This window comes from Chroicocephalus ridibundus, chromosome 9 (genome assembly GCF_963924245.1).
Source record: "Chroicocephalus ridibundus chromosome 9, bChrRid1.1, whole genome shotgun sequence".
Lineage (NCBI taxonomy): Eukaryota > Metazoa > Chordata > Aves > Charadriiformes > Laridae > Chroicocephalus > Chroicocephalus ridibundus.
In genome coordinates, this window is record NC_086292.1 from 3,458,916 (window position 1) to 3,485,816 (window position 26,901).

General features: G+C 43.1%; 1 protein-coding gene across 1 annotated transcript; it reads right to left on the reverse strand.

Annotated features, from left to right (window-relative positions):
- Positions 1 to 6,293: 6,293 nt before the first annotated feature.
- Positions 6,294 to 26,669, reverse strand: TENT5D (terminal nucleotidyltransferase 5D). The gene is made up of 3 exons (XM_063347253.1): positions 26,550 to 26,669; positions 19,616 to 19,738; positions 6,294 to 11,661 (listed from the first exon to the last, which is right to left on the reverse strand). Exon 3 carries the CDS (start codon positions 11,640 to 11,642, stop codon positions 10,467 to 10,469), a length of 1,176 nt encoding a protein of 391 aa, XP_063203323.1. The 5' UTR covers positions 11,643 to 11,661; positions 19,616 to 19,738; positions 26,550 to 26,669; the 3' UTR covers positions 6,294 to 10,466.
- Between the last annotated feature and the right edge of the window lie 232 nt (positions 26,670 to 26,901).

Genomic DNA, 26,901 nt, shown 5'->3' on the forward strand with positions numbered 1-26,901 from the left:
TCATTTGTTAGGTCATTTATTAGGTTTGCTTCTCACTCAGAAACCAAAGCCAACTTTCTTCTTGTGTGTGTGGTTATAACATTGTTAAACTTCACGAAACCCCATCAGCAATGATTTGGCCCCGTTATGTACAACTGAGGAGGGAAAAATAAGTGGCATTTTCGTGCTTGCCCATAGACCTCAGCTGCTTGTGGGCTGCTGCTGGCAGGACATGGCTCTTGGACGTGGTCATGTCCCCTATGGAGCCAAAGGCTCATGCTGGGTGACAAACGGTTTGGATGCCCAACAAAACCTCCTGCGAGCCATTCTGAAATCTAGGCATGCTGACTGATCTGGTTGGAACTGATTGGGAAGGTCTGGGTAAAGGGGAAGGAAAGCTTTTGCTTTGCTCTTGAATCTTTTTTTTTTTTTTTTCACATAATGAATTCTTTTGCTTCAGTAGATTTTGAGATGGGACCACTGATGGGAAATGAGAGGCTGAAGTACCACCCATCGGGATGGCAGCGTGAAATGTTTCGGGGCAGAGTGTTTACAAAATTTGACTGAATTCATGAGCGGTTTCTTGTCCCCCAAATTGTATTCTTTAGCAAATGCAGAACATAAATTAGCCAGCAAACCTGCCCCGGACGAGCAGCAGAAAGCTGTGACACCTCACCATGGTCCTGGTGCACCTTGTGCATGTCCCCACCGAGGTGTGGAGCTGGGCCATTCCCATGGCAACGTTGCCAGCGCTGGACCAGGCAAGGTATATGCCAGTCGTTAAGTGGTACTGACACTAATGATATAATTAGCTGTGTTAAAAGTCATGTCTGGTAGCATCTACTTTGTTTCCAGGGTGACTAAAACACCATAAATAATGATGTCCAGCAGTGTTTCCATAGAGCTGTTGTCCCCGGCAGGAGCGGGACAGAGGGTGCTTCATGGTCAACAGGCAGGAGATGGACACGGCAAAAGTTTCCATTCTGCCTCCCAAACAGTCAAAGACAAGATCATCAAGTCTCGCCCTGACAAACAGAGCAGCTCCATGCTGGGATCCTTCTTCCGTGGCTTTCCACAGATAGGTGATGTCTAAAACATCAAGAGTTTGGTCACCAGGAACTCATGAGCCCAAACCTCAGTTCTTGCCTCCAGCCCTCCCCAAAGTTGACAGGAAGGAGAGAGAGATTCTCCAGTGAAAACCGTTGATTTGTCAAAATGGGGAAGAACATGGTTTTAACTTGCTTCAGCCAAAGGTTCCTGGTGGACAATCACTTCTTTGGCAGCTCGCCTTATGGGTAGGGGAGCTCAGACATCCAGATCGATGGGTATCATCAATCGCCCCACCATGTGTCACACAGGTCCCCTGGCCCCTGGGGATCACCGACATGGGGAAATCCTTGTGGCTGCCCAACTCCTCACACCTTTGCCACGCACTCACCCCTGGCTGCCATATATCTTCACAGATGTCAGATGTCTTCCCAATTTTAAATCACAGGTTTGTTTCAGAAACGTGGAGTTTATCATGGAGCTGATGTCCTGATGGTCCTTGTCTGGGGGATGCCCATGCTTTAAACAAGCCAGGTTTTGGGAAGGAACCTGCCCACAGGAAAAAAATACCTCACGTGTGCTCATTTTGCTGCGTTTCCAAGAGGCTGTGGTTTGCAATTTCAATTATTTTGACTTTTTGTCGAAGCAGAGGGCTCGATTCGGTTCAGCTGCTCCGCTACCTCCATTAATGCTGCATACTGCATTTTTGGGTTGATTAAATGCACATATTCCCCTTCTCATTTTAATAGCCAAGCAAACCAATTCGCATAATGGGGTAAAAGCGGGCGACCACCAGCCATGAGGTGCAGCAGCCGGGGTCGAGTCGTGCCCCCAGCGTTTGCCCAAGGCTGAGCTGCCCGAGGGATCATCGGTGTAGGTGCGAACGACCAGCCTGGAGGAGGCTTCAAACGGAAAAAAGGGGAGAAGAAAGGAGGAGGAAAACATGTATTTTTAAATGAAAAGCAATCTCAAAATCTTCTGTTCATGATAAATCATCAGCAGAAAGCCATGTGCACAAGGCTGAGCCTGACCCAAGCCCCATCAATATTGAAGGGAGGACTTCTAATGACTTCCAGTGGCTCTAAAATTGGCTTTTACAGTGTCTGAGATGCAACCACGACTGAAAAAAACCCCAAAGCTTCTATCTTTACTGTTCTCTTATATACTCCAGCCTTCTTACCTGCCTTTTACTGAGCGCTACAACTTAATACTGTAAAACCACACTCAATCACTGTTAGCATGAGCTGCACAAAACCTATACATGCACATTTTCCAGCTCTGCCAGCTTTGCTTATTCTTTCAAGGCATCCGCGTATGCAAAGAAAGGGAGTTACTGCTCCGTTTCAGGGGGTGGGCTATCGGGGCAGAGCCAGGAAAGACTTTTCCACTGATTTTAAGCAACCTGAGAGCCCTTCGGACGGATTGCCAGCCCTCTACAGGGATATGAAGACCCAATGCTGTTAAAGTAAACAGAGCTAAGCTGCCAATAAAAACTGTAATAGTTTTCAAGCAGGTGTGAGGGGAAATGCTGTGTCCTTCAAACCAATTTCTCTCCTCCACCATTTTAGCTCAGAAGTTGTCCACCACGAGAACGGCCGCTTTGGCGAACGCGACTGCTGAGACACGCCGATAGTTACCAGGAGGTGGCATTTCAGGGGGTGTATTTTGATTTTCACGCTGTCATCGCACAGAGTCGCCGCACACCAGTGAAGGAAGGCAGAGCAGTGCACAGTCATTTAATAAGGGATGAATAGGGAAATAATAACAACTGAAAAATAGCCCCATGACTTGGGTCTGCACAGCTACGCAACAATGAGGAAATAGTTCAATTCATCACTTCCCAGCTCCAGCAGCGACCACGTCAGATGTACACACTGGACATGCAGGAGGGAGTTTTTTTACACCCTGCTCGGTGTTTTTGAGCCATAAGGAGGTCCCGGCACAAAAGGGGAGGTAAACGAGGGAGCAGAAGCAGGGGGAAAAAACCCAAAGTGCCAGAAACAAAGTAAGGGAGAAGTGAACAAAAAATGTTTTTAATCTAATGATGTTAAACGCAAATTTTAATAAAGACAAATCACTCATTTTTTAAACCTGAAGAACAAAACCACTACCCATTTTAAAATATTTTTCCTTTTATTATGCTTTATTGTAGTTCTGCTTCACAGTCTAACTGAATAACCTTGTTGACTCCAAAGGGAGCCAAACTTTTATCTAAAACGTGCTTCTCCCACAAGTTTTCGGTAATGTTTTTACTAGAACCTGTTTTCTTGTTATGAACTTACTTAGAAACCATGGGAAAACTTTCACATTTCAGTTCAGAAGAGCACATCAAGGCACACCCGGGTGCGCCTCTGTAGGTAGCCTCTGTGGAAGCCACAGGAAGCATGTGCCTGGCTGGCACGTGGGATGAAGAGGCTTCTGACGCTCTTGTTTCCCATAATAAGAGTTGAGAAATTCATTGACTGAATACATTATTCAATGAAAGGACTAATCGATGCAATAAATTATTTAGAGTTTAGTATTAGACCAGCTGTGCTTGTCCCACACTATTAAATTCGACAACTACGACGCTGTTTCTTCTGGTCGTCTTCCTGCCGCTTGATTGAAAACATGACTGAGTGTTTGGGCTGGAACTTTCAGTTTAATCAACTTCTAAAGAAGCGTAATGAGTTTTTTGTACTTTAATACAAGAAGTTCACAGCTCTTTCTCCTGACCGGATTGGGTATATAAGCCATTCAAGGCAGGTAATGAATCCAGATCCTTGATTGGAAAATGTCATTACCTGGGAACTTCTAGGGATAAGCAAGCAATGCAATAAAAAGAGACATATTTCAACATCCATTTTTATCCTTTAGGCAAAACGATGAGCTGCAATTTCAGCCTATTGTCTGGAAAATGCCAGGAGCCGATAAAACACAGGAGGAAGAAATTGTGGGCATAAATGGTGAGAGCACCGCGGGGTTGCATCAACCTCTTGAGAGGAGACTTGCCGTGCTCCCAACACCATCTCCCCTCCGCAGGGAAAACGGGATGGCAAAGCCGGCACCGGGCAGCTGCCAAGGATGCTGAAATGCCGCCGGTTGTGTGTGTGCAGAAATACAGGAACATATGGGCAGCATCATGTTCCTGTCTCTTCCAGAAAGCGAAACAGAACGAGTGCGAAATAAATTCGTATCAACAACAGGATGAGAATATTTACAGGACAATGAAATATAGGATGGGGAAAAAGGGGCTCGTGTCGGAGGGCAGGGCTTGGGAGGGAGCAGGGCGGCATCTCGGCGGGGTTTGCTGCGCTGTCTGTACTCACAACGCACCCAGCACACAAGGAAAATATAACACAAAATCACATTAACCTGTGTACATACAAGCACACACTCGCCCATAGACATATATGCACGTGATCCGGATCCAGTTCTCTGGGGGACTTTTTTTAAATTTTTATTTTGTAATGCATAGCTGAGTGAGCCGCCTTCGAGTGTATTTATTACGGTATTGAATTGCTTTCCATGGTAACTAATTGTGATTTCAGAAACACAGGTTCTGCAATGGTACAAGATGAAATGGAGCTGAGTGTGGAAGCAGCTGGTAAGAAGAAAATCACTTGCTTATGAAATAGTATTTAATGATGGAGACTGATGGAGCAGAAAAAGTGGGAGATGGACCAGAAAACAAAACAGCCCTCCGTTACCTTCATGTATTTCCTTAGATTTCGAATTCCTCAGGAAAGTGTCTGGTGAGTATTAAACTCCCCTATGTGGGCTGCCTTCCCGTTTCCCCACTTACCGTTTTATTAAGAGGCAGAATGGCTGTGTAAAAGAAAAGAAATGCTCAGGAAATGAAATTATGATCAAATGCTTATTACTGGTTAAAAAAATGGGAAGGCTTTTACAAAAATGTATCCATTCCACTATGCAAAACAGGTGAAAGAGCATATTTGAGCAATGTTAAAAAAAAAAAGAAAAAGAAAAAAAAAAAAAGGTTTCCCCAGACTGCAGCAGGTGTCTCGCTGCCCTCCTGTACCCAGAGCCCGGGATGGCACCGCGTGCCCCAGGGAGAGCTACGCAGCCATGAAGCAAAGTGGTAAAACGGTGAAGACCATTTTGAGTCAATTTCTGAGCATCACTAAAGCAGAGAGGAGATCCGCGGATTCCCCTGCACAACGGGTTGCCATTCCTCTTCCCAGCCCTTCAATCCCATCAGGCCTTTGATAGCGAAGGGGCTTTGGGGGTCAGTGCGAAGGGGCTGGCGAGGGCGAGGGAACCTCTCCGGCACCCTCAGGCTGCCGAGGCACACCAACCCCGGCTGCTTTTCCTCCCCTTCTCCACCATCTTTGCCTTATGTGAACCGCCGCGGGTGTCTTCACTGCGCAGCCAACACCACAAGAGGCTAAAAGGCAATGAACACCCAAGTCAGGAATTTCCAAGCTCTCACAGGGGCCAAAACCTCTGACATGTTCCTTCCCCTCCTCCGTAAGGCACCGGAGGGTCCAGAGCATCTACCAGCGTATTGACACCCTGAGGAAGAAAGAACAATTTTATCTTGTCCTTTGAAAAAAATGGGGTTGAATTAATAAGCAGTAGTCCAAAATCCAGCCAACAAAAAAAACTCCACCCAACGAAAAAAAACCCAAACCCCCCCCAAAAGAGAAAATCCAAGTAAGCAACCAGAAATCTAACTGTGACGAATGTGGTTAAGTCGCCTAACTGAAACCTCAGAGTTTGTAGGAGCTTCTCTGACCTTGGTCCAACATCACTGGCACTGGCCGTGTTCGTGCTCAACAAGAATTCTACGGCCTGGATAAATATGTGTTTAGATTTATGGGGATGTGCATTCAGTGGAGGTAAAATATATTTTTAGGCATATGTAAAGTCAAATCATTTGTCAAGTTAAGTATTAATTTTATTTACCGAGCAGTCAGTCATGTTTTTATTATATAAATATATATCTAGGCACTTAAAATGTGAATATTTGACACAAGCCTGTTTGACAACTAGCGTAGAGACATTCAAACGTATGGAAGACACTGATGAGAACCCGGTTGTTCTGGAACCTTCAGCGCAGGTCTGACAGCGGATCAGTGGTAAATTTGAGTTGGGTGTTTTTTTGACCTACCAAATCCTAACCGCATGTTTAGCGCTCTTGGAGTTATAACATGCCAGTTTTGGCTGCTAGAATTGATGTTCCACCAGAATAATGAAGGTATTACAAGCAAACCATACGTTAAACAAGAAAGTTATTTTAATGATCGCTCCCCAAATACCCAAAGGCACTAGTCAACACTGTGGACTAATGACCTACAAAGTTGTGTGATTAGTACACATTTTTAGCATCACAATATTTTTTTCAACAGCTTCAGATGGCACATTAAGTGCAATACTTCTTCTTTCATCTGCAGCTTTGTCCTGAAAACCCTTCCGTTTGTTTAGTTTAATAGAAAAACGTATCGAACAACAAGCGAGCTTTAAGAATCATGCTGACCTTGCCAAACTCTCTCTGCTGGCCCTTCTCCAGGTATTTCTACAAATCGTCTTGGATACACACCTGCGTAACTCCGAATTGATGTTGATGCAACTTCTCTAACATCAGTCAAATTACACGGCTAGAACTCTGAAGGGACGGGGTGGTAAATCAGATCCGTTGTTTCACAGACCTGCAGGCTCAGTGCGACACGACAGACGATATCACATCTCGACTGAGGACGATTTTACATTTCTTTTATCCATTGCAAAAACCTTTGTAATGTGTCAAGTATAAAGCTCACAAAGTACATTTTAAAGGAACCACCATAAAGTATATGCTTCAAAAAGACCTTTTACAATGTAACACAAAATTCAAACGACATTTTTTAGGAAAGCATTTGAAACTTTAACACTTAGGTCCCGACAACATTAGATTACTTTAAGCTGTAAACCTCAAGAAGTTTTATGTGATTAAATAAAATCAGCATTACAGTTTCCGGGTATTATAATTATTGAACAGATTGGAACAACAAGATATAATTATAATGTAAACATGAAGCTCAGGAGACCGGTATTGAGAAAACTCTCAATTCTTTGTAGATTTATATCTGCACATAGTAAAATCAGTAACAGCTGGAGAAGAGGTTACAATATTTAATCGTACACATTGACATCACTGTTTTGCAAGCAGCAGTCTAATCAACATCATCCCCTTTTCAATAGTAGTTCACAGAATCACTACTACCTTGAAAAAACCTCTCCACGTCAAATACTGCTGCCAGGTATCAATATAACATCTGGAAGGAAATATTTTAAACCACCAGATTTCGTTAATTGCCCGTGTATGTGTAGCTATGTGAGTTTGTATATATACTTATATATAAACCTCACTTAACCTTCAAAATTGAACTACCCCTAGGTAAGAAATACAAGACCTTTTTCAATAAATTTAAAGGGTTTATTTATACCTGAGACATTTTTGCATATTGATGTCTTTGTACCTTTACCTCTAGGTACTCACGTAAGTCCTTTACGCTTTTCCGGGGTCTCACACAAAGCCCATTACAGTAGGTGGATTCTTCCCACTAACTCCATGGACTTTGCCTGAGTCCTTCCTTATCTAACCTGGATGTATAAACACAGACGTAACAGAATTACATATATATATTTAAATAAACAGTTGCTGTACAGGGGGGCAGGCTGGTTTATACAAATCCAGAGCTAGTTCACCATTCCTGATAATATTCACAATGTCCGAGTCAAAAAAGAATTGTAGTCCTTTATACAGGGTGATACGTTTCTACTTGTTTGTTAAAAAAACCCAACAAACTTTTTGAAACATTTCTCCGGGTAATGGATCATTGGCACGTTGAAATCATGGATCATGACACGTTGAAAATGCTGCTTCTTGGCTGACCTGTTTCCCAGCTCTTGAGAAGATCAACCCATTTCTCCACCAGGCGACCAAGGAAACCAGGAGCGGCGGAGTAATGAGTTGATGTGGCTACATTACAGTAAGGTCACAGGCCAAGGCAGATGGATTGAGACTTTCAAACAAATTTAGGGAGCTTAGGAGCCCAGTCCCTCCTGAAACTCAAGGCATTTGGATGCCTAACTCCCACAGATTCCTTGGAAAGTCCCGGCTGTGCCCAGTCCAGCCTTCAGCCCCGTAGATCACACGTGCTGAGTGTTGAAGCACGAGCATTAGCAGGGACATAACCTACGTAAGGCTCTTACAGAATTTCACAGTGCTATTTAATTTGGCAAATACCAAACAAAACGTAAAGGTTGCCTTTGAACTCTGAATTAATTGAACTCTGAACAGTTCAATTAAAATACAAAATCCATCGTGTTTCACTCCATTTTACTTCCGACAGGGGGAAACCCCTAGAAGTGCTTACATGCAAATATGGTTTTATCGTATTTGAGAATATAGCAATTAGAATTGCCGATTTTATTAACTATAGTTTAGCCAATGGAAAGATACTAGTGGAAGTGAAATAAAGTGTGCTTTTAGACATGGAACTGGACACACTTGAAAAATTAGCAAAAATAGTAGTACGATATTCATGAAAGATGTCACAAAATGAATCAGCTTCCAAGTAGATTAGTATACCCTTCTTGTGTTACAGAAACATCGGTTTTTGCACTATATTTTACAGAAAAGAGTTGACTTTAGTGATGATGGTCAACAAAGTTGTCTTTAAACAGCTCTTTGTTCTACTGTACAGGCATACAATGGCAAAAAGGAAAGCTACATTTCACTGGCAATAGGACTTCATAGACCTTAGAAATTTTAGAAACGTTTGCTTTAAAATAGTGGTATGTAGCGTATTTCTGCGTAAAATAAATCAAACACTGTTTCCCAAGTAGCAGAAGTTTCTAAGACCCGACGGCTGTTGTAAGCAGCTAAAATGCAGTCAGCGTTTTTGAAGATGGCAAGGAGGACGCGCAGTGATGTGCCAGTAATGAATGCGCAGTGTGACACAGTGACGTGTTAAGCGTCAGATGTGAGAAACTCTACTGCTTGCATGTCCAGTTGGCTGTTCCAATTTTACAACCGCACCCATTCTACATCTCCTTTTCATTAATATTCCTTCTTGTACCGTATTCAGCATCTAAACCACGGGAGTTTCGGTGAGAACACCTTAGATCCATCTGTCCCAAACCTGCTTATCCTGAAGCAAATGGTGCAAACCTCTCTGACCTTCAGTGCTACAACTGCTCTGTGACCCATCGGTGGAGAACCAAGGGAATATGTTTCTCTTTTTGTAATTCAGGCGCTCTCTAGCATGATTGCCAACACCGTTATGACTTTCATGGAGCAACTGGCACAGGGAGGCACTTATGTGACATGTTTAAAACTTATCTTTGGTAAACACCCACAAAAAAACTTGTAACTAAGGTTTTACTTCCTGATCACAAGATAAATTGTCATTTGCTACCAGTGTACGTGTGCAGGTATTTAAACATATACAGGACATTGCCAGTATAAAATATTTTTTCAAATGCCACTGCCAAGGATTTGCTTTAATTTACCTAAAAACAACGCAGTCCTGGGCTTTTCTGTTTTTCCTGACTCTGTTTATTATGCATTAAAGCATCGCTGATCAATAAGAAATTAGCAATAGAAAGCAAGCCCTATGTGCTCAATTTTCACCTTCTCTCTCATGCTATCACCTTGTTCTTCGAGACCAATTTAATCAGAATAGTTGTCTCTCTTACAACTTTCATTATCTGCGAGGCAGATCCTGGGGTCCAATGCTGCATTACTTAAGCAGCCAAATCTCTCACTCGGAACAGTGGGAATTTTGGATACACAAAACTACTGAGTCTGCTCTTGGTGGGGATGGTTCCTGCTAACCATCACTAAGCAGTACTCCGGAGAGGAGAGGGACCTCACGTCTCTAACGGGAGCTGAAGAGTGATCAGACCAGAGCCTGTAAAGCAGAGCTCAAACCACCAAGAGACAGCCCATCAATGCGTATTTTCAAAAGGCGCTGCCAAAAAATGTTGCTGGAACTGCGTGGGTATAACTGATAGATGATCTACTTCAACACACCCAGAACACTAACACTTCTAAAATCAGGCATTTCTACTGAGAGGTATTTTCTTGGCTTAACTTTTCTTTTACACTGTTTAAATTTTGCTTAAGATTTTTTTAGAACCCAGAACTTAGTGCATTTCATTTTATAAAATTAGAATAATTTATATCCTTCTCTTTACATTGAAAACAAAAAAGTATAGCCCAAACACACATAAAGGTATAAATAATTCATGAATGCTAGACGTTTCACTTATTTTATGATCTGCTTAATGGTTATTTAGACATTGACCAACCAAATAACTTTGGCAACTTGCACAAAAATATGTCCTTAAATCAAAAATGATGATAAAACTTGCTTTAATGAGGCCTTTATTACGGAGAGAACGGGAAAGAGAGAAGAGTGTATGTGCTGAGGTTGAGGAACCTCCTGCCGCTAAACCATGCTGCTTTGCATTTGTATGTGAAATGGGTATGGCTGGTAGATGATAGGTGGTTGTCCGTGAGCAATGTAGTAATTGCTGAAGTTTCTGTCACTGATATATGGAGCAGGCTGATAATAGCATGTTACATTGGCTGCATTTGGGATGATATTTTGTTCTCCGAGCACTTTTAAAGCCAAAATTGTGATCATATTCAGAGTTTGTCTTCGTTCATGTCCCATGAGACAGACTGTGCTCTCATTTACGACTCCACGCAGAGTCATCAAGTAGTCATACTTGCTTTTCTCTTCCCCAATGAAGTGGTTGCGCAGATATGACTCAATTTTCCTTTGCTGCTCAGCAACATCTGGAAAATCAATGAAGAACCTGGAGCACATGTAACGTTCCAGAGATTTAATTTCAGCCTCGTCTGCTGGCTTAAAGTCACGAACCAGGAGATTGCTGTACTTCAGGAGGCCACCTCCTCTGATTTCCTCCGGGTTCCTTGTGGAAATCAGTTTGTACTTCAAGTGGTCCATTGCTTCGTTGAAGTCTCCATACATACTCTCGGCGATGACAGTGGGGTGAGAGTCTTCTGTCAGTTTGCAGTCTGTTGCTCTGTAAACATTTAGTATGGAGTCCAGTATGATTTGGAAGGAGTCCACGCTAAACTCAAACTGTCTTCTGAGCGAGTTGACAAACTTTAATTCCACATTCTTGCCACTGTTGTTTGACAGTGAAATAAGACTCCAGCGATCGTGGTCGGTGGAGACTTTGACCATCTTCTGCACGTAGGCGTCTTTCATGGTCTGAGCTGTGATTTTTTCCTTATTAACACATTTTGGCAAGAAGTCCAATAGGCAATTAAGAACTGCTTCTTTCACAACCTGGAACTCCAGCTCACTTGGAAGTTCCACCCCAAAAATGATATCTAGGTCCTTGTAACTGGTTCCGTTCTGCTTTACTAGGATGTGACTGGCTGTCGAACCGTTCAGGCGGATGTCTCGAACGTTGATTTGCTTTTCAATGAGCTGTTCCTTTACCACATGAATGATATCCTTTGGCTTTACATCCAGGGTTGGAAAATTTCCTCTCCCATGAATAGGAATTACCTCAGCTAAAACTTGATCCAGGATTTTAATCTGATCCCAGGTGAGACTACTGAATCTGTGGTCTAAGTCCTCAGTCATTGTGATGTCGGTTGGCTAACTAGGGAAAAAAACAGAAATTAACAGAAAAATGTTAGAATTGCTCAAATACAAGGGAGCCTGACATTTCACTTGGTTATAGCAAATATATATCTTCCTTCCTTCCTCGATGCAGTACCAAAGCAGTTCATTTTACAGAGACACAATCCCAGTTAACGGTCTGAGTCAACCGCTGCACTTGTCACAGGCTTTTAATTGAGTTTTAATGTACTCAGGTTTTAATCCTGCTGAGAAACCATTGTGTTATTGTGTAATCCATGACTCAAAGTAAATGCAGTAAACCATATAGACTTCATTTAAAACTGCTCAAAGGTTAATAACATGAAATACTTGGTGGTCATAATGAAACTCCAAATAAATTTCACTGTGAAGCGCTAAAATGAGCAAAATGAGCAAATTTGTTCTTTCTGTCCTGCCTAGAAATCTTCCTCTATCTTCAGTGACTTGCATAGTTAAAAACAACCGAATGACCAGGAAGCCTGTTTAAAAAGCAGGACTGATGCGACACACTCGTTGTTTATCTAGCTGTACGCCTTGGATGTACTTTAGTCTCTATGGATCATCTATACGCACGCATCCTTTAATACCACCTGTCGCCATTGAACTGGATGTTTGATAATTGTTAAGCTGTTTCCATTATGTTTCTGAGCCAAAATCGTCACTCCAGTCTTCAAAAAAGGCAAGAAGGAAGAGCCAGGGAACTACAGGCCGGTCAGCCTCACCTCCATCCCTGGAAAGATGATGGAACAGCTCGTTCTGGGCGTCATCTCAAGGCACGTGGAGGAAAAGAAAGCTATCAGAAGTACTCAACATGGATTCACCAAGGGGAAATCATGTTTGAGTAATCTGATAGCCTTCTATGATGGCATGACTGGATGGAGAGATGAGGGGAGGGCAGTAGATGTGGTCTACCTTGACTTAAGCAAGGCGTTTGACACGGTCTCCCACAGCATCCTCATAGGGAAGCTTAGGAAGAGTGGGCTTGATGAATGGACAGTAAGGTGGATACATAACTGGTTGAAAGACAGAGCTCAGAGGGTTGTGATTAGGGTCACAGAGTCTAGTTGGAGGTCAGTGACGAGTGGTGTTCCCCAGGGGTCAGTACTGGTCCAGTCCTCTTCAATATATTCATCAATGACCTGGATGAGGGGATAGAGTGCACCCTCAGCAAGTCTGCTGATGACACAAAGCTGGGGGGGGGTGGCTGACACACCGTAAGGCTGTGCCACCACACAGAGAGACCTGGACAGGTTGGAGATCTGGGCAGAGAGGAACCTTATGAAATTCAACAAGGGCAAGTGTAGGGTGCTGCACCCGGGGAGGAATAACCCCATGCACCAGGACAGGTTGGGGGCTGTCCTGCTGGAGAGCAGCTCTGTGGAAAGAGACCTGGGAGTCCTGGGCGACAACAGGGTGACCATGAGCCAGCAATGTGCCCTTGTGGCCAAACAGGCCAATGGCATCCTGGGGTGCATCAAGAAGAGTGTGGCCGGCAGGTGGAGGGAGGTCATCCTCCCCCTCTGCTCTGCCTTGGGGAAGCCGCACCTGGAGTGCTGTGTCCAGTTCTGGGCTCCCCGGTTCAAGAAGGACAGGGAACTGCTGGAGAGGGGACAGCAAAGGGCTACCAAGATGCTGAGGGGACTGGAACATCTCTCTTATGAAGAAAGGCTGAGGGATTTGTGTCTCTTCAGTCTGCAAAAAAGACGGCTGAGGGGGGACCTTATCAACGCTTATAAATACTTCAAGGGTGGGTGTCAGGAGGATGGGGCCAGGCTCTTTTCAGTGGTGCCCAGTGACAGGACAAGAGGTAACGGGCACAAACTTGACCATAGGAAGTTCCACCTAAACACGAGGAGGAACTTCTTTCCTGTGAGGGTGGCAGAGCCCTGGCACAGGCTGCCCAGAGAGGTGGTGGAGTCTCCGTCTCTGGAGACATTCCAAACCCGCCTGGAGGCGTTCCTGTGCCACCTGCTCTGGGTGACCCTGCTCTGGCAGGGGGCTGGACTAGATGATCTCCAGAGGGCCCTTCCAACTCTATGGTTCTCTGATTCTATGATTCTATGAAAATATTTTCCTTCTATCCCATTAACCATGTTGCCACACAAATGTACCAACGCTGCAAGTTATGGTTTCCAGAATCGATAAGAAAACCCCTTACAGCCTGCACTGTTACCCTAAAACCTCACAAGAAAGCCAGTAAAGCCTGTAAAGAAATATTCCAGCTCAGGCTCTGGAATTCCTCAGTTTAAAATTATATCTTGTCTTCCTATCATCATAGCTAGCAAGCAGACAGACGTTAGCATGGATAATTTATTTACTTTTTACAATGAGAAAGAAAAAGTTGCAAACCCTGCAACATTTGTTTTAAAATTGTTCTAATTGATCGTATGTAAACTTTGTTTTAAATAATTTTTTTTAATGGGAATGTGAATCCTTTATTTTTTAGATTTTATTTATGTAGACTGTGAATATAATTAAACACAACCATAGAATTATATAATTAGGTGTGATTACAGTAGATAAAGAATTTAAGGAACTACAGAAAATAAAACGTCACTGAGCATTAGGTGCCCACTGATGCCAGTGTCACTACAGTTATTCTGGGCATTTCTTTACTCTCCCGAGTCAGACATGGATGTCCTCAACCCGTGGGAGGCTGCTGTTTAGACAGTTTATAGACGGAGGTACAGCTACTGAAAACAACTTTGATTACTGAAAAGAATTTCTTTTTGTCTGCACAAACATGATAATTTTGCTTTCTCCTTTGTTGTTGAATGTATTAGCTAAGGCTTGTTTTAAGAATATTTCTCTTGGGTTTGTGCGAGCTTAGTACAGAGAGAATTCAGGGAAACCAAAAAGAATTTTAAAATAATTGCAATAAATTGTTACATAGCAAGGGAATTCAGTTCATTGCTGTTGAAATGCCTCCTGAGGATCTAAAAAGAATACAAAAATAAAGACGACTGTATTCCTTAGTACCGCATACAAACAGGATGGGAATTATAACATGACACTGAACTTCATGATGGAAGTTCATGGAAAACCTATGAAATCCTTGCAGGTCGATGGCTGTTGCTCAGAAGGCAGCACTGGGGAGCGCTGCCCAGAGAAAGCCGTGTCTCCCAGCCGGGCTGGGGCAACGCTGGAGTTTGGAGGAGACTGAAGAAAAGCGACTGGAGATGCGAAACTCAGGTGACGTTCAGGTGTGATCTGAAGCGGTTCAGTGAGTCACCAGCCGGGTGAAAGAAGTGACTTTTGGGTATCTGGGAACACTGCAAATGTACTACTGCGGCATGGAGAAATGCTTCTGCAGACAGATGGCTAAACCATATTTTTTTCAGCTACAGCTCAAGAATAAAAATAAAGTAAAACTATAGTGAGTAATAACACTACCGAAAAGTCAACACTGTTGTTTCTTAATCAGTAGTGACTCCATATGCACGCTGTCATACATTTTCCTTCCCTCGCCTTCCGATTCCACATTCTGTATTTCAGTAATTTCAAGTAACTTGTGAACCGACAAATACCTTGGGAATATTATGGAGCTATTTCTCACATACTTCTACTATACTAGCAGCTCCAAAGCAAGCTAATCAAGAGCATATGTAATTTCAAGCACCTTTCTGGCCTCATTACAGCAAAAAAGAATGGAACGAAGCATATGTTTGAAGTTAAACGCGTGCTTTAAAAGTTGGCTAAATCAGGCCCCAAGTTGGGAGTTTAATTGCCACTGAATTGATGGTGTGAAGGTCTTGGATTCAGTCCCACAGTTCTGGTACAACCATGTAGTTCCTGGCATTGCTCCTGGTACCAATTCCTGGTATAGTATTGTCCATATACATAACATGCAAATACATATGTGTTTCATACATACTCAGAAACGTACCTTTCTGCAGGCATTTAGAAGAAACAAAAAGGGAGAGAAATTGCCATCCACAGAACCGCCTGTTTTACATGCTTATGACTTTACCATTAGCTATTTATTGTTATGACCCCATGCTAATTCGTTTACTACCACAAATTATTATTATGAAAAACTTCTATCCATCCTTCCTAGCCCTTATGACATCCCAGGACATTTTTTTATCATCAAAAATAGCTGTTACAGCAAGGCACTGTGAATTTTGGAAGCAGCACAACACTGGGTGCAGCGAGAGATCAGGAGGCCAGAGTTTTGCATGAACCTTTTGCTGCCACATTTGTGTTACTGATGCGTCAGATTACGGTGGACCAGCTCTAATGTTCTACTAGCAAACTTACAGTTGTCGGAATTGTTGTATAAGCAGTAGTTTTTGTGACGTGCTTGGTCTGATATCGCAAAACTGAGAGAGAGCTTCTCAAGGTTAATGCTGTGATGCAAAGGAAAGGGCTTCGAGAAGGGAATGTTGAAATTCAATCCCCTTTTTTAGCAGAGGGACCCTCTTCAAACACTTTTTGAAAGTCGGAAGATGGAAGTATCCCTAAATAAGCTTAGAAATCCTTCCTTTATTGCTACAAGTTTTTAGTTATTTTAGATTTTATTGCAATATACCAAGATTTAAAAATGACAGGAAAAGGTAATGTCAGTAAATCTGTCTTTTGTGTTGAAGAGCCATACCTCAAAATGTCATTTCTCTAAAGTGATTCCTGGAGAATCAAGTGGTGCCTTCTGAGTTCAGAGCCTCAACATTAATGTCTGAGAAATGTCTTATGATAAATCCTAAGAATTATGTGCTGAAATAATGCCTTTGACTTTGACAAATAAGGAAAATGAAATGTCTTAGGAAAAACAGGAATTAAGTTGTCAAGAATGTAATTAATTTGCAGATAGAGCTAAATCAACTTTTAAAATCATTATTATTTACTAATTTTCTTCCAGCTTGCAACACAGTACATAACCCTGCACCTTCCTAGAAGGACTTTCTCTTTTTCTTTTCCTTAATCTTATCTGACAACAAGAACAATTTCCAGGCAATTTTATAGTCATTAGGAACATTATTTCTTAAAGCAGTAGCAAATTTATTTACTGAGGTGCTCAGGCTAACGTCAGGAGTTATTATTAATGCAAGTAAGCCTCAGTTACAATAAATCAGCAGCAGTATGGAGTCTGTAGTTAGTCAAAGCATTGTGTAAAACAAGAGACCGAGGGACGAAGGGAAGGCAACACACTGCATGTGACCACAGCGGCCAGACGAAGCCGTACACAAGCGAGTGCTGGGGACCGGTCGGTTAACTGGAAAAGAGGCTGGAAAATGGCTTCATTCTTCCTAAACTGGTGATGTTTGCACTGGAGGATGATCCCTGGAGGCAGCTATATCCCACTGCCCCTTTGCCAGCAGCAGCATCATGCCATCCAGGGTAACCACATAGGTGACACAGACTTTGAGAGCTCTTACTCGCCGGCACCCGCATTCCCAGCCTTGCCTGGGTCTGCCCTGCTGCGCCCTGTCAAAGAATTCAGTTTCTGTAACTTCTTCCACATGAATACCTAAAAGCATTTCATGTGTTTCACATTCCATGTTTTCCTATCTCGGAGTCCATACATGGTCCATAAATAGAAGGTTGCATAAACGCTAGCACTGTGGCAGTGGAAGGCACAAATAGCCTTTGAAATTGTTTATTGAAAGAGGGTTTTTTTCTTCACTTCATCAGTACTCGTAACTTATTGAAACTCTTTCCTAGTGATTTTTCTTAGTTTTTGTGTCTATGGGATTTAAAATGTTACTATAAACTGCAATGGACCCTGAATCCTGCCCCATTTAAGATCTCTGCCACATAAAGCGATGAGGAAAAGTAATTTTCAGGGTGTTTTACATACACTGGCTAGAGAAGCACAGAATAAGACGGATCAGACCTAGTCAAGTTTTGTGATATATTATCCTTATTATAAGGTTAGAAAAATATTTCCCGGATTCAAGTCCCAACTTGTCCTTGACTTTCAGCTGATGACGTGGTGGCAACATGGAAAAATGTTTAGTTACTGTGGGACCATTAAACATAGTTTTGCTAATTTTTACTATTTATTTTTATATCGAAATTAGAGACTCTGATTTTTTTCACTGAGGTTTGGACCAAACAACTATGAGTTTGGTTTTACAATGATGCTAATTGATCATTACATTACAATTACATTACAATTACATTACAATGATGCTAATTACAATTTAGTTGACCACCTCTTAGCACTCTGCCATACACCAGCTTGGTCAAAAAAACAAAAGCAGATCTGGCGTTACATCTGAATGAATAAAAATTTTGACAGCTTTCATGTTCCACGCAACTTTCATAGAAACAGATACTTACGGTCTAGAGGACAGTCTCATCAAATTTAGCTCATAGTTTACCGATAAACTGTTTAAGGTTCTCTTTTTATATACTCCATAATGTCGCTTCAGTGTATTTTCAAAGGGTTTGCATTGCGCTGGCATTCTCAAGCCGAACACATCTGACACAATTGTCGTGCAGCTGTGTTAGCTCCACTCTCTTCCCTTTGCTTTTATCTGCTCCCCGACTTGTCTGTTTTACGACAATTGCACAGAATATTTTAATGTTCCCATTGTCTTTATTTTGTTTGCACTTGAAATCAGTTGCGAAGGGACCTTTTATAGATGGAGCAAAATGCCTTGTCAGCTGCTGTGGTAGCCTTGCTTTTGGGGGTCACCTCAGAGATGCCCTTAGATCTCTGTATTGGCTTTGCTGCATACGTATTATATGCATCACTAATGATTTCAACGATCCTCCTAAAGCTGTATTTTAATTCAAAGCTGCATTTCCCTATTCTGTCGGACATTTTAAAGTATTTTGCATGCTCAGTGACTTAAGGACTGCAGCTGGCATTAACTCGGAAGGCAAGAATGTCAAATGTGGAAGGAGTCCCAGTGATAATTTAAATGCGTATGAGACAAGTAGAAGCAGTAAAGCATCTGGGGAAACCTAAATGGGGACATATTTAAACTGGTTTGACAGTGTTTTTCATGAGTTTTTTCCTTCCATTAATGTTAATGCATGCAGTGAAGATCCTGTTTATTTATCCTGTTATCATGAGATAACGCATGAGTTGCCATAAGTTTTCAGTACAGTTACCATCTAGTTACCCTGAAATAACAAATAATAACTGAAGGCCATATGCTCTTCTCCTGTGAGATAAGGGTGCATGGTGTGCAAAATACACTTAAGCAGAAAGCAGCTTGCTTGGATTATGACATAGAATATCAACTTCAAGGGCAGAACAAGTAAGCAGAAAAGGAGAGACTTTATCAACAAAAACATGTCCTACCTTTTCTCCAACCCAACCCAAGGAACAGGGAAAAGCAAGAGAGTCATGTACCAGCCCTCACAGCCCCTTCTCCCAAAGGAAAACGATTGGCAGAGCAGTACGACCCAAGGGCAGCCGTAGTCTCCTATAGCACAAAGCTGGGAAAAGGAACTGAGTAGCCTACACCTCTACTGGAACGTTACAGGATATTGGCTTGATGAGCTGGGAGTTCTCAGGAGGGACAAAATAACTAAGGAGTTTAATTTGGGCAACCAGTACGAATACATAATCCATGTTATGTCATCCTGGAGATTTGGGGTTTTTTAGATGTTGAATTTTTCCATCATGACTCATGGTACGCTCGTTCTTAGCTGCGTGTGGATCCCCTCACAGGGCAACATTTTCAAGGCCAGATACATCACGCCTTCATATCAGTTCCCACAATGCATGATGTTCCTTCTTACATGGCCTCCAGGTTCAAACAAACCAAGTCCTTTTAAATAGCATGGTATGAGGCACAGCCAGACTTCTCATTTGCTCCAAAATACTTTAATTACTTTAAAAAAAATAGGTGTGATATGCAATATTTGGTCTGGTTTGGTTTGTGGTCATCACTGAGAAGTTACTACTTTAGGTAAAGATATTTGTACTACCAAATGCGTGCTATGGATTCACTCCCAAATAACATTTCCCAAGAGAATGCAAAATCCCACTGACTTACCGTGGCAGGACGATTGTCAAGCATGTATTTCAGCTGAGTTAATAGGATGACTCACTGGATCCTTTGGTAAAAATACGAATTGTCATCTTGTCACTGACAAAAACATGAACGTCCCAGGGAAAGCTGCAGGAAAAAAAAAAACCAACCAACAAACAATAACCTTCATTTTGAGATAAATGTTAACTACCAGTCACCTGCTGTACATAATAAATCATGCATTACAACTTGGCAGTCCTGCAGTCGTAACAATAGCCTTTTAAGTCGGAAATTATAAGGTAAAAGCAGTGGAAAGACACAGAAGTGCTTATAAAGACTCTGGGTTTCGGGTCATACTTAATCCTCTGCAAAGATATTAACAAACTTGCTATTTTCTCTATGGGATTTTGAAAAAGAATTTAGTATTATTAATAGACGTGCAAATTAGAAGGGGCATTGTGGAATCTTACAAAAAAAAATAGAACTAATAACAACTCAGCAAAATTAAATATTATGAATTGTGTAGTGGCTTCATGTTCTTTCTAAAAATGCATGCAGATGACAGGAAGGTCTCGTTTCCTGGCAGAGTAGGTTGTTGGTTCATTTACAGTAAGCCCAGGATTCTGCCTGTTGCTGGAATTTCCACGTACTGAATGGCCCTTTGACTGGCTATGCAGGAATTACAACTTCTAAAAAAATTTTTAAAACTTTTTGAATTTTTTTTAAATATCAGTATGCTGTCATAAAGGCGCTTTTTAATATTTGTTTCTCATTTCAAAGATGGGCTGACAGATAGGTAGTCTTTTTTAGGCCTTCCTTCAAAGATCTCCATTCTAGACCTCATCCCACAAAGTTCATAACACCTACATAAGGCTCCTTAAACAAGCCCGAGTAAGGCCCTGTCCATCGTGATTCGATATATGTGCGAATTTACTCCTTGTCGCATAGCTGTGCTCCACAATCTCAATATTTATCCTGAAAGTACATATGCTTTTGAGTAAAGATAACTTTGCAAGTATGACTTGAGTGTAAATATATGCATAATCTGCAGGAAAAGCTGAAATAATAGCCCAAGGAGATATGGAATGTATTATTCATTTTATTAAGAATATTATGGATTTTTCCCCCATGCTATGGCAGTGATATTTTTATCACTGAATACGCTATTTTTACTGCTGCCAGAAATCAAGTACTTGGTTTCCTCATTCTGTGCCCTGCTGTACCAGGGCCTGTCTGCAGCTTTCCTTTGCTTTCCAACTCATGATGTACTAATTGAATGAATGCGTGTTCCCTGACTTGCTCCCCAAATCCGTGCAGTGATGGCTTGTGTTTGCAGCTGGGAATAAAGGGTTAAGTCTAGCAAAGGCTGAGCTCTGGTTAGCCTGAAAGTGAGAAGCCAGTTATGCCTTCAATGGCAAGGAAAAGAAGTTCTGGACTGCTTAGATAAAAGAGAATCAGCATGTGGAGTCTTGCCTCCTGAAGGAAAAGTCAGACAAATATATGATCAGTTACTTAAAAAGAAAAAAAAATCATTTAGTCTTTTTAACAATGAACTATTGTTATTTCTTTCTGTGCGAGGGTGGAAGGTTTAATGGATATATGATATCCATTAATGGATATATCATCCTGATGGAACAGATTAACACTAGAGTAGAATTAATGGCTTCCCCTGGTGATATTTCGGGGAAGGAGAGAGAGACCTGTGCATTTTTTTTGTAGAAGAACACCCATTATTATATAATATGTTCATAGAAGCAGCAGCTGAGATTGATGAAGTGCTTTGGCAGTTGGGACATTATTCTCAATGGCTGCCTTTTATTGGCTCCGTCATTACAGGAAAAAGTGCATCATTTCATTATTCTGTACTCGCGTTTCCCAGGATTTTTCTAACTGAAGTAAAAACAAAAACAAAAACAACCATGTCAACAACTACCTTGGGTCTCAAAGATAATATTTTCCTATTCCTGAATTCAAAATGTGAATTGTGATGATATGCACCAACAAACTCATTTCGAAGTCTTTTACCATTATGTCTCTGTGCATAATGAGCAAAAGACTATAATGAGAACCAGCAGGGTCTAAGAGATAACGCATAGCTCTGTGCTTTGGGTTCCCCCCTCCCACACGCTGTGCCACGAATACAGCTTGAGAACACGTTCCCAGTTGGTCACTGCTTTTGGGTGTTCCCAATCCCAGGTCCCACCATGAGGCACATTGACCCTCGAACCTATGGGGTCCCTGCATCTCCCATGGGCTTCAGTGGGCGCAGAAGCTGCTCAGACACCCCATCAGCTGACCCGGGGCATTTCAAGGTGATTCCCCCGAGTCAGCAAGAACGAGAGCCAAGGATCCTCTCCCCTGTCCAGACATGTTTGCCTCCCCTTTGTGCCTGCCGGCTTCCAAGAGCAGCGCATGATTGCTCTGCTTAGCTCCTCAGACTAATACCAAAATCTATTTACTCACTTGAGATACCAGTGACTCAATCCGAAGCTCGCTTATCAAAAACTCTCATTATTATGACTAAACTGCAGCAAAAGCAGGCAAGGTAAAGAATGAAACAATCCTCCTTTTCCATCTATTAACCATCTTCATAATTATCTCTCCTCTTCAAATGCCAGAGGAAGAGGGATGAGACATGCAGCCTGCCATTACAGTCCTAATTCTGGGTTGTTTTCAGTGGATAGAGGGCATTACAAAGTCAAGGCTCTCCTTAGAAACTCTCCAGAGGCTTCTTCCCCTCATCTACGCCAAGGGAGACCCGGTGAGTTACAAAATTGGCAGAACATCCTCAAGAACCTGTCTTGTGCGATGACGTTGGTCATGAGAGCATCAGAGGATACTGCCAGGTTTGCAGTCATGTCTGTTTTGAGAGGGTTCCAATACAACACACAGAGTAAATTGAATGGATTTCCTTTTTTTCACTGATCACTCCAAAAAAATGCCGTGCCTTGCTGGAAGCTGCATTTAGCTCATTCAATCAATGCAATGCTTTTTGGGTTTGGTTTTTTTGTTTTCCTTCTGAATCAGTACTGAGCCATTGAAGTATGGAGGGTGGATTTTGATAGTACGTAGAGTAGTAGAATGCATTTGGAGAGTCTTCCTTGGGGTGAACCAGAAAGCTGAAGACGAATGCACTTCATGTTCCATAAAGCCCTCTCCGCATCGCTCCTGCTCTGCTCTGCATATTTTATAAAAGTATTTCCTATTAAGCAATTATCCTGTTTCACTCCAGAAGTATTTTCATTTTACGGCAGAAGACATGAACTCTGGGCACAGGCTGCAGGCTGATTTGTTAAGCAGCCTGGGATCCCTCCGAATAAAGGCTCTTTGTGATCGTTGCAGCAAGTGGCGAGTTTAAATTGAGTTGGAAAGAACTTCTGTATCCTGGCCCAGGCTTAGCTGGCACCCTCCACAGAAATGTGTCTCACAGAACTGATAAGAGGGAAAGCTGGGAACGTATTCAAAGATTACTACGTCTTCCACTGTTTGTTTATACTACTATTTGTGTTTATAATGTTAACGTATAATTCATATTTTTATGAATTAATTCCCATACTTATATTAGAAAGTTATTCTCTGGCTGCACAATGCAGTAGTGGGATTTTCTTTTAATGCTATTTTTTCCCATTTTTATGAGTTACATTGTAAAAGCGGGGAAAAAATATGAATTATGTATTAACTTCAAAGCACTTGCTGCACAAGAGTTTATTCTTAATTCTGCATCAGTAAGAGCTAGGATTCCCCTAGAAAATAGCTTTTTGATAACTGAAATGTCTTCTAGAGTTCTGTGATAAAGTAAAAAACCACACAACTCCACTCAAACTACGTCAGGAAAAAGGATTATGGCTGCAGCACCAGGACCAGGGTACTGCTACTCTTTCATGGTGAAGGCAGCGCGAAATGTCTCCGTTGACACTATTACTAAAATGCAGAGACAAGATAAAGCAACAATAAACCAAAGCAAAAGGCTAAGGCCCTGCAGCAAAGATGTGTGTATTCGTGACTTTTCCATCACTATCAATAATGCATAATGACCGTCATGTGGATGACGACACCGATTTTTGAGAAAGACTGAGTCAAGCTTTCTATCACCAAACGTGAAAAAACATTCAACGTGACACTGGATGTCAAGCAGACAGGACCTGCTAGAGAAGCAAAGATCCAGCAGAAAGGGTAATGGAGAAGAAAATCAGCTGATGTTGACATACATTGACATCTGCTGTACCAGTTTGTAGTGTTTTAAGGAGGAAAACCATTCTTTTGTTAACATGTACTGAAAGAAATAGTTTTTAGGGCCACAAAAATACCTCAGCTAGAAAAAACCCCAAATGATGGTTTATCTGTGAGCAATGATGCAACATGAAGAAGCCGTGCTCAATATTATGCTCAAATTTTACAGCTACCTATGTTCACCCTCCATGTACTGCACTCTAATTCTGCATGGCAGTAGACAACAGGTATGTTGCTGATTCCCTGTGGTATCTTAGATTCTGTACTGATGCTTCAAATAATTATTTTTGCATGGAGATCATGGTGGCAAAGGAGACAAGCCAGACTGTAACTTTCAAAAGATTTTTTTTTTTTAATGTTTGAAACCAAATGGCACAAATTCAGTTCTCAGACCAGAAATTGCTCTGCTGTAAATGAGGGCAGAACTGGCCCAGTCTGTGTGTGGCTGGGCACCTGATGCCGGCAGGATAAATTCTGAGCTCATTTCTACTCTGTGCAGTCCCACTAAACCATCCCTCGCTCCATGCTACCTATAGTTTGATGGTGAAATTTGAATTGGAGTTTGCCTACAAATCTTGTAAGTGTTCCTTGGGCTTCATCCTGTGCCATTAAAACCATTGGGCACTAAAAATACACATCCATACATCCATAAAATATATACCATCCCCATCTGCAGATGACTATCAAGCTACTGGGAATTCAACAAACACTGTCAATAACCCCAGGGTTACCCACCAAGGGGTGTTCAACACGAATGAAAGAGGCAACGTCGAGCACAAGCTACCAACATTTTCACCCCTCACTATGGCTAAGCCACGATCCACAGACAAAACTCGTCCTGGAGGTGAGGAGCCCCGGTTCACACCCACCAGTCCCGGAGCTACAGTGGAGGATGGAGCCCGATCATCAGAGCCCAGAACTAGGAAGGCCATGAAACCAATCTGGATTAGGAGTGCTTTTGAAAATACAGGCAGAATTTCATTCCTTCAAGCGGTGTTAATTAATGAATGAATTTCCACTGCCAGCCTAAATGCTGCTTAATTTACTCTCCAGAATAACTCAATCTCATTGTGATTTCAATGTGATCTCTCAAGGAACTTGGTCCTCTTATCTCTCCCTGATTTATAGTGAATTCATAAATTCTCACAGCCTACTGCGTCAGCAGTTACTTCTGAACTTGAGCAGGATTTGTTGATATGCTCTCCAGGGCAGGAATTTAAGTTCAGGCCTTTGCTCACAAGGGTCGACATCAGACGTCTCTCTTTCTGGCAGCTGAATCATTATAGAGCACATAGTCCTTACTACAGTGCTGTGTGTCTGATGCCTAATGAGGCAACAAAACTACATTTGCTGTAAAGTTATGCCTCTAATGCATAGCTGAGCAGGGACAGCGTGCAAGCAACACTACCAAAGGTCAAAGGTCTGCTGCAATGGCAAATTAAAGGAATTAATACCGTTCTCTTTAAACTAAGCTGTGGAAATGCAAAAGGGCTAAGATATAAAGGAGTAGAAGGTATAACCCAGACTCTGCTATTCTCCCCTCCACACATCAAGCACTTATTCCTTACTCCTGGACGCTGCAGCCACAGCACACAGGAGGATGAAAGGACAAGGGGATCAGTTTTACATTTCTGAATGGGACATACCTAAGTCGCATCTGACTCTATAATTAAAGGAGAACACGAGAGCATAAAGTGTGGCAGAGTCCCTGCTCTCGATTCACTTTCATTTATGATTCATTTCTTGGCCTTTAACAGTGATCCACATCATTATTCATACCTGCCTTATTGCTTTTCATGGGAGCCATGAACAAACTATTATTGTTAATGCAGCACGTGGAAGACAATGTGCATGCCCGCGTAGTCCACCACGCTCTTTTTGATGGAATAATAAATATGGTTAAAGATTTGCCGTGGCTTAAGAGATGCACCAAAGAGATGTGCTTGTGGATGGGAGAAGGCAGTGAGCACAGGAGAGTGATTCCCTGGCTGGGAAGACACAGAATAATGGCCCTGAGTTGCTGGAAACCAGTTTTGCTTTGCAGGCAGGGATGCTTATTTGAAGAGCACTTCCAAATAGTTTAAGGGCAGAGAATCGCAGCAGGCTTGGCCGAGTGTGACCTGCAGGCTCCGACCTCCCCAGGGAACATGGGTGGCCCTTTCTGAACACCTAGAAAAGGCCAAAGGGACCAGTGCTACTTTATGCCACCTAGATGAGATGACAGAGCTCTCAGCAGCTAATTGGACAGCAAAGCCGTGGATACCGCGCTTCTACTACTTCCACTAATAATTTGGTGAGGAAGGTCTTGCCCAAAATTCAAGAAGTTTTTAACATTCATGCAAACAAATGTCTGTCGTAAGACAGAGCTCGCGTGCAACGAGAACCTCCCCCCACCCCAAGTGCCGCCAATTTGCCAAACCGCTCTTTGGGTAAGTTGATAAAGTTTTTATGGAAAACGCCTTACGAAGAGAGACGAAAGGCCGAGCCCGAGGCAACCATTGCAAAGTTTTGTAACTGAGACCAACCGCTTCCAACGGCTCCGGAACTCACCCACCCACAGACCACCCCTTCCCCACCGGGGCACCCTTCCCATCCCGGGCGGGGGCTGCTGGGGGCGGCCGCCGACCCCCGAGCTCTGCCCGCCGGCCTCCGCCCGCTTCCCTCCGCCCGCCCCGGGGGCTCCCCACGCCGGCGCGGCCCGCGGGGAGGGCGGCGCGGGGGGACTCACCGTTGCCGCCGCCCCTCGCCGCCGCCGCAGGCCCCGCTCGGCAGAGCCGCCGCCGCCGCCGCCGCTGCTGTCCGCGGCCGGGCCGGTGCTGAAGCGTCCCGCCCCTCCCGCCGCCCCTCCCGCCGCCCCCGCCGCCCCTTGTAGCGTAAACCCGTGGCCATGGCAACGCGCGTCACGCAGCCCGAGGCGGGGCCGCCGCCGCCGGGGCTCCCGCCCGCCGCCTCACGGGGGAGGCCGCGCGCCGCCGCCTCAGGGAAGGGAGAACCCGCCTCCCCCCCACACCCCCCCACACACCCCGGGACCCCGGCGACACGTACGGCCCGGCCGGGCCCCCGCCTTCCCCCCGTTCCCC

Coding starts and splice junctions, on each gene's coding strand:
- TENT5D (XM_063347253.1), bottom strand. CDS start 11,642: ATGACTGAGGACTTAGACCACAGATTCAGTAGTCTCACCTGGGATCAG.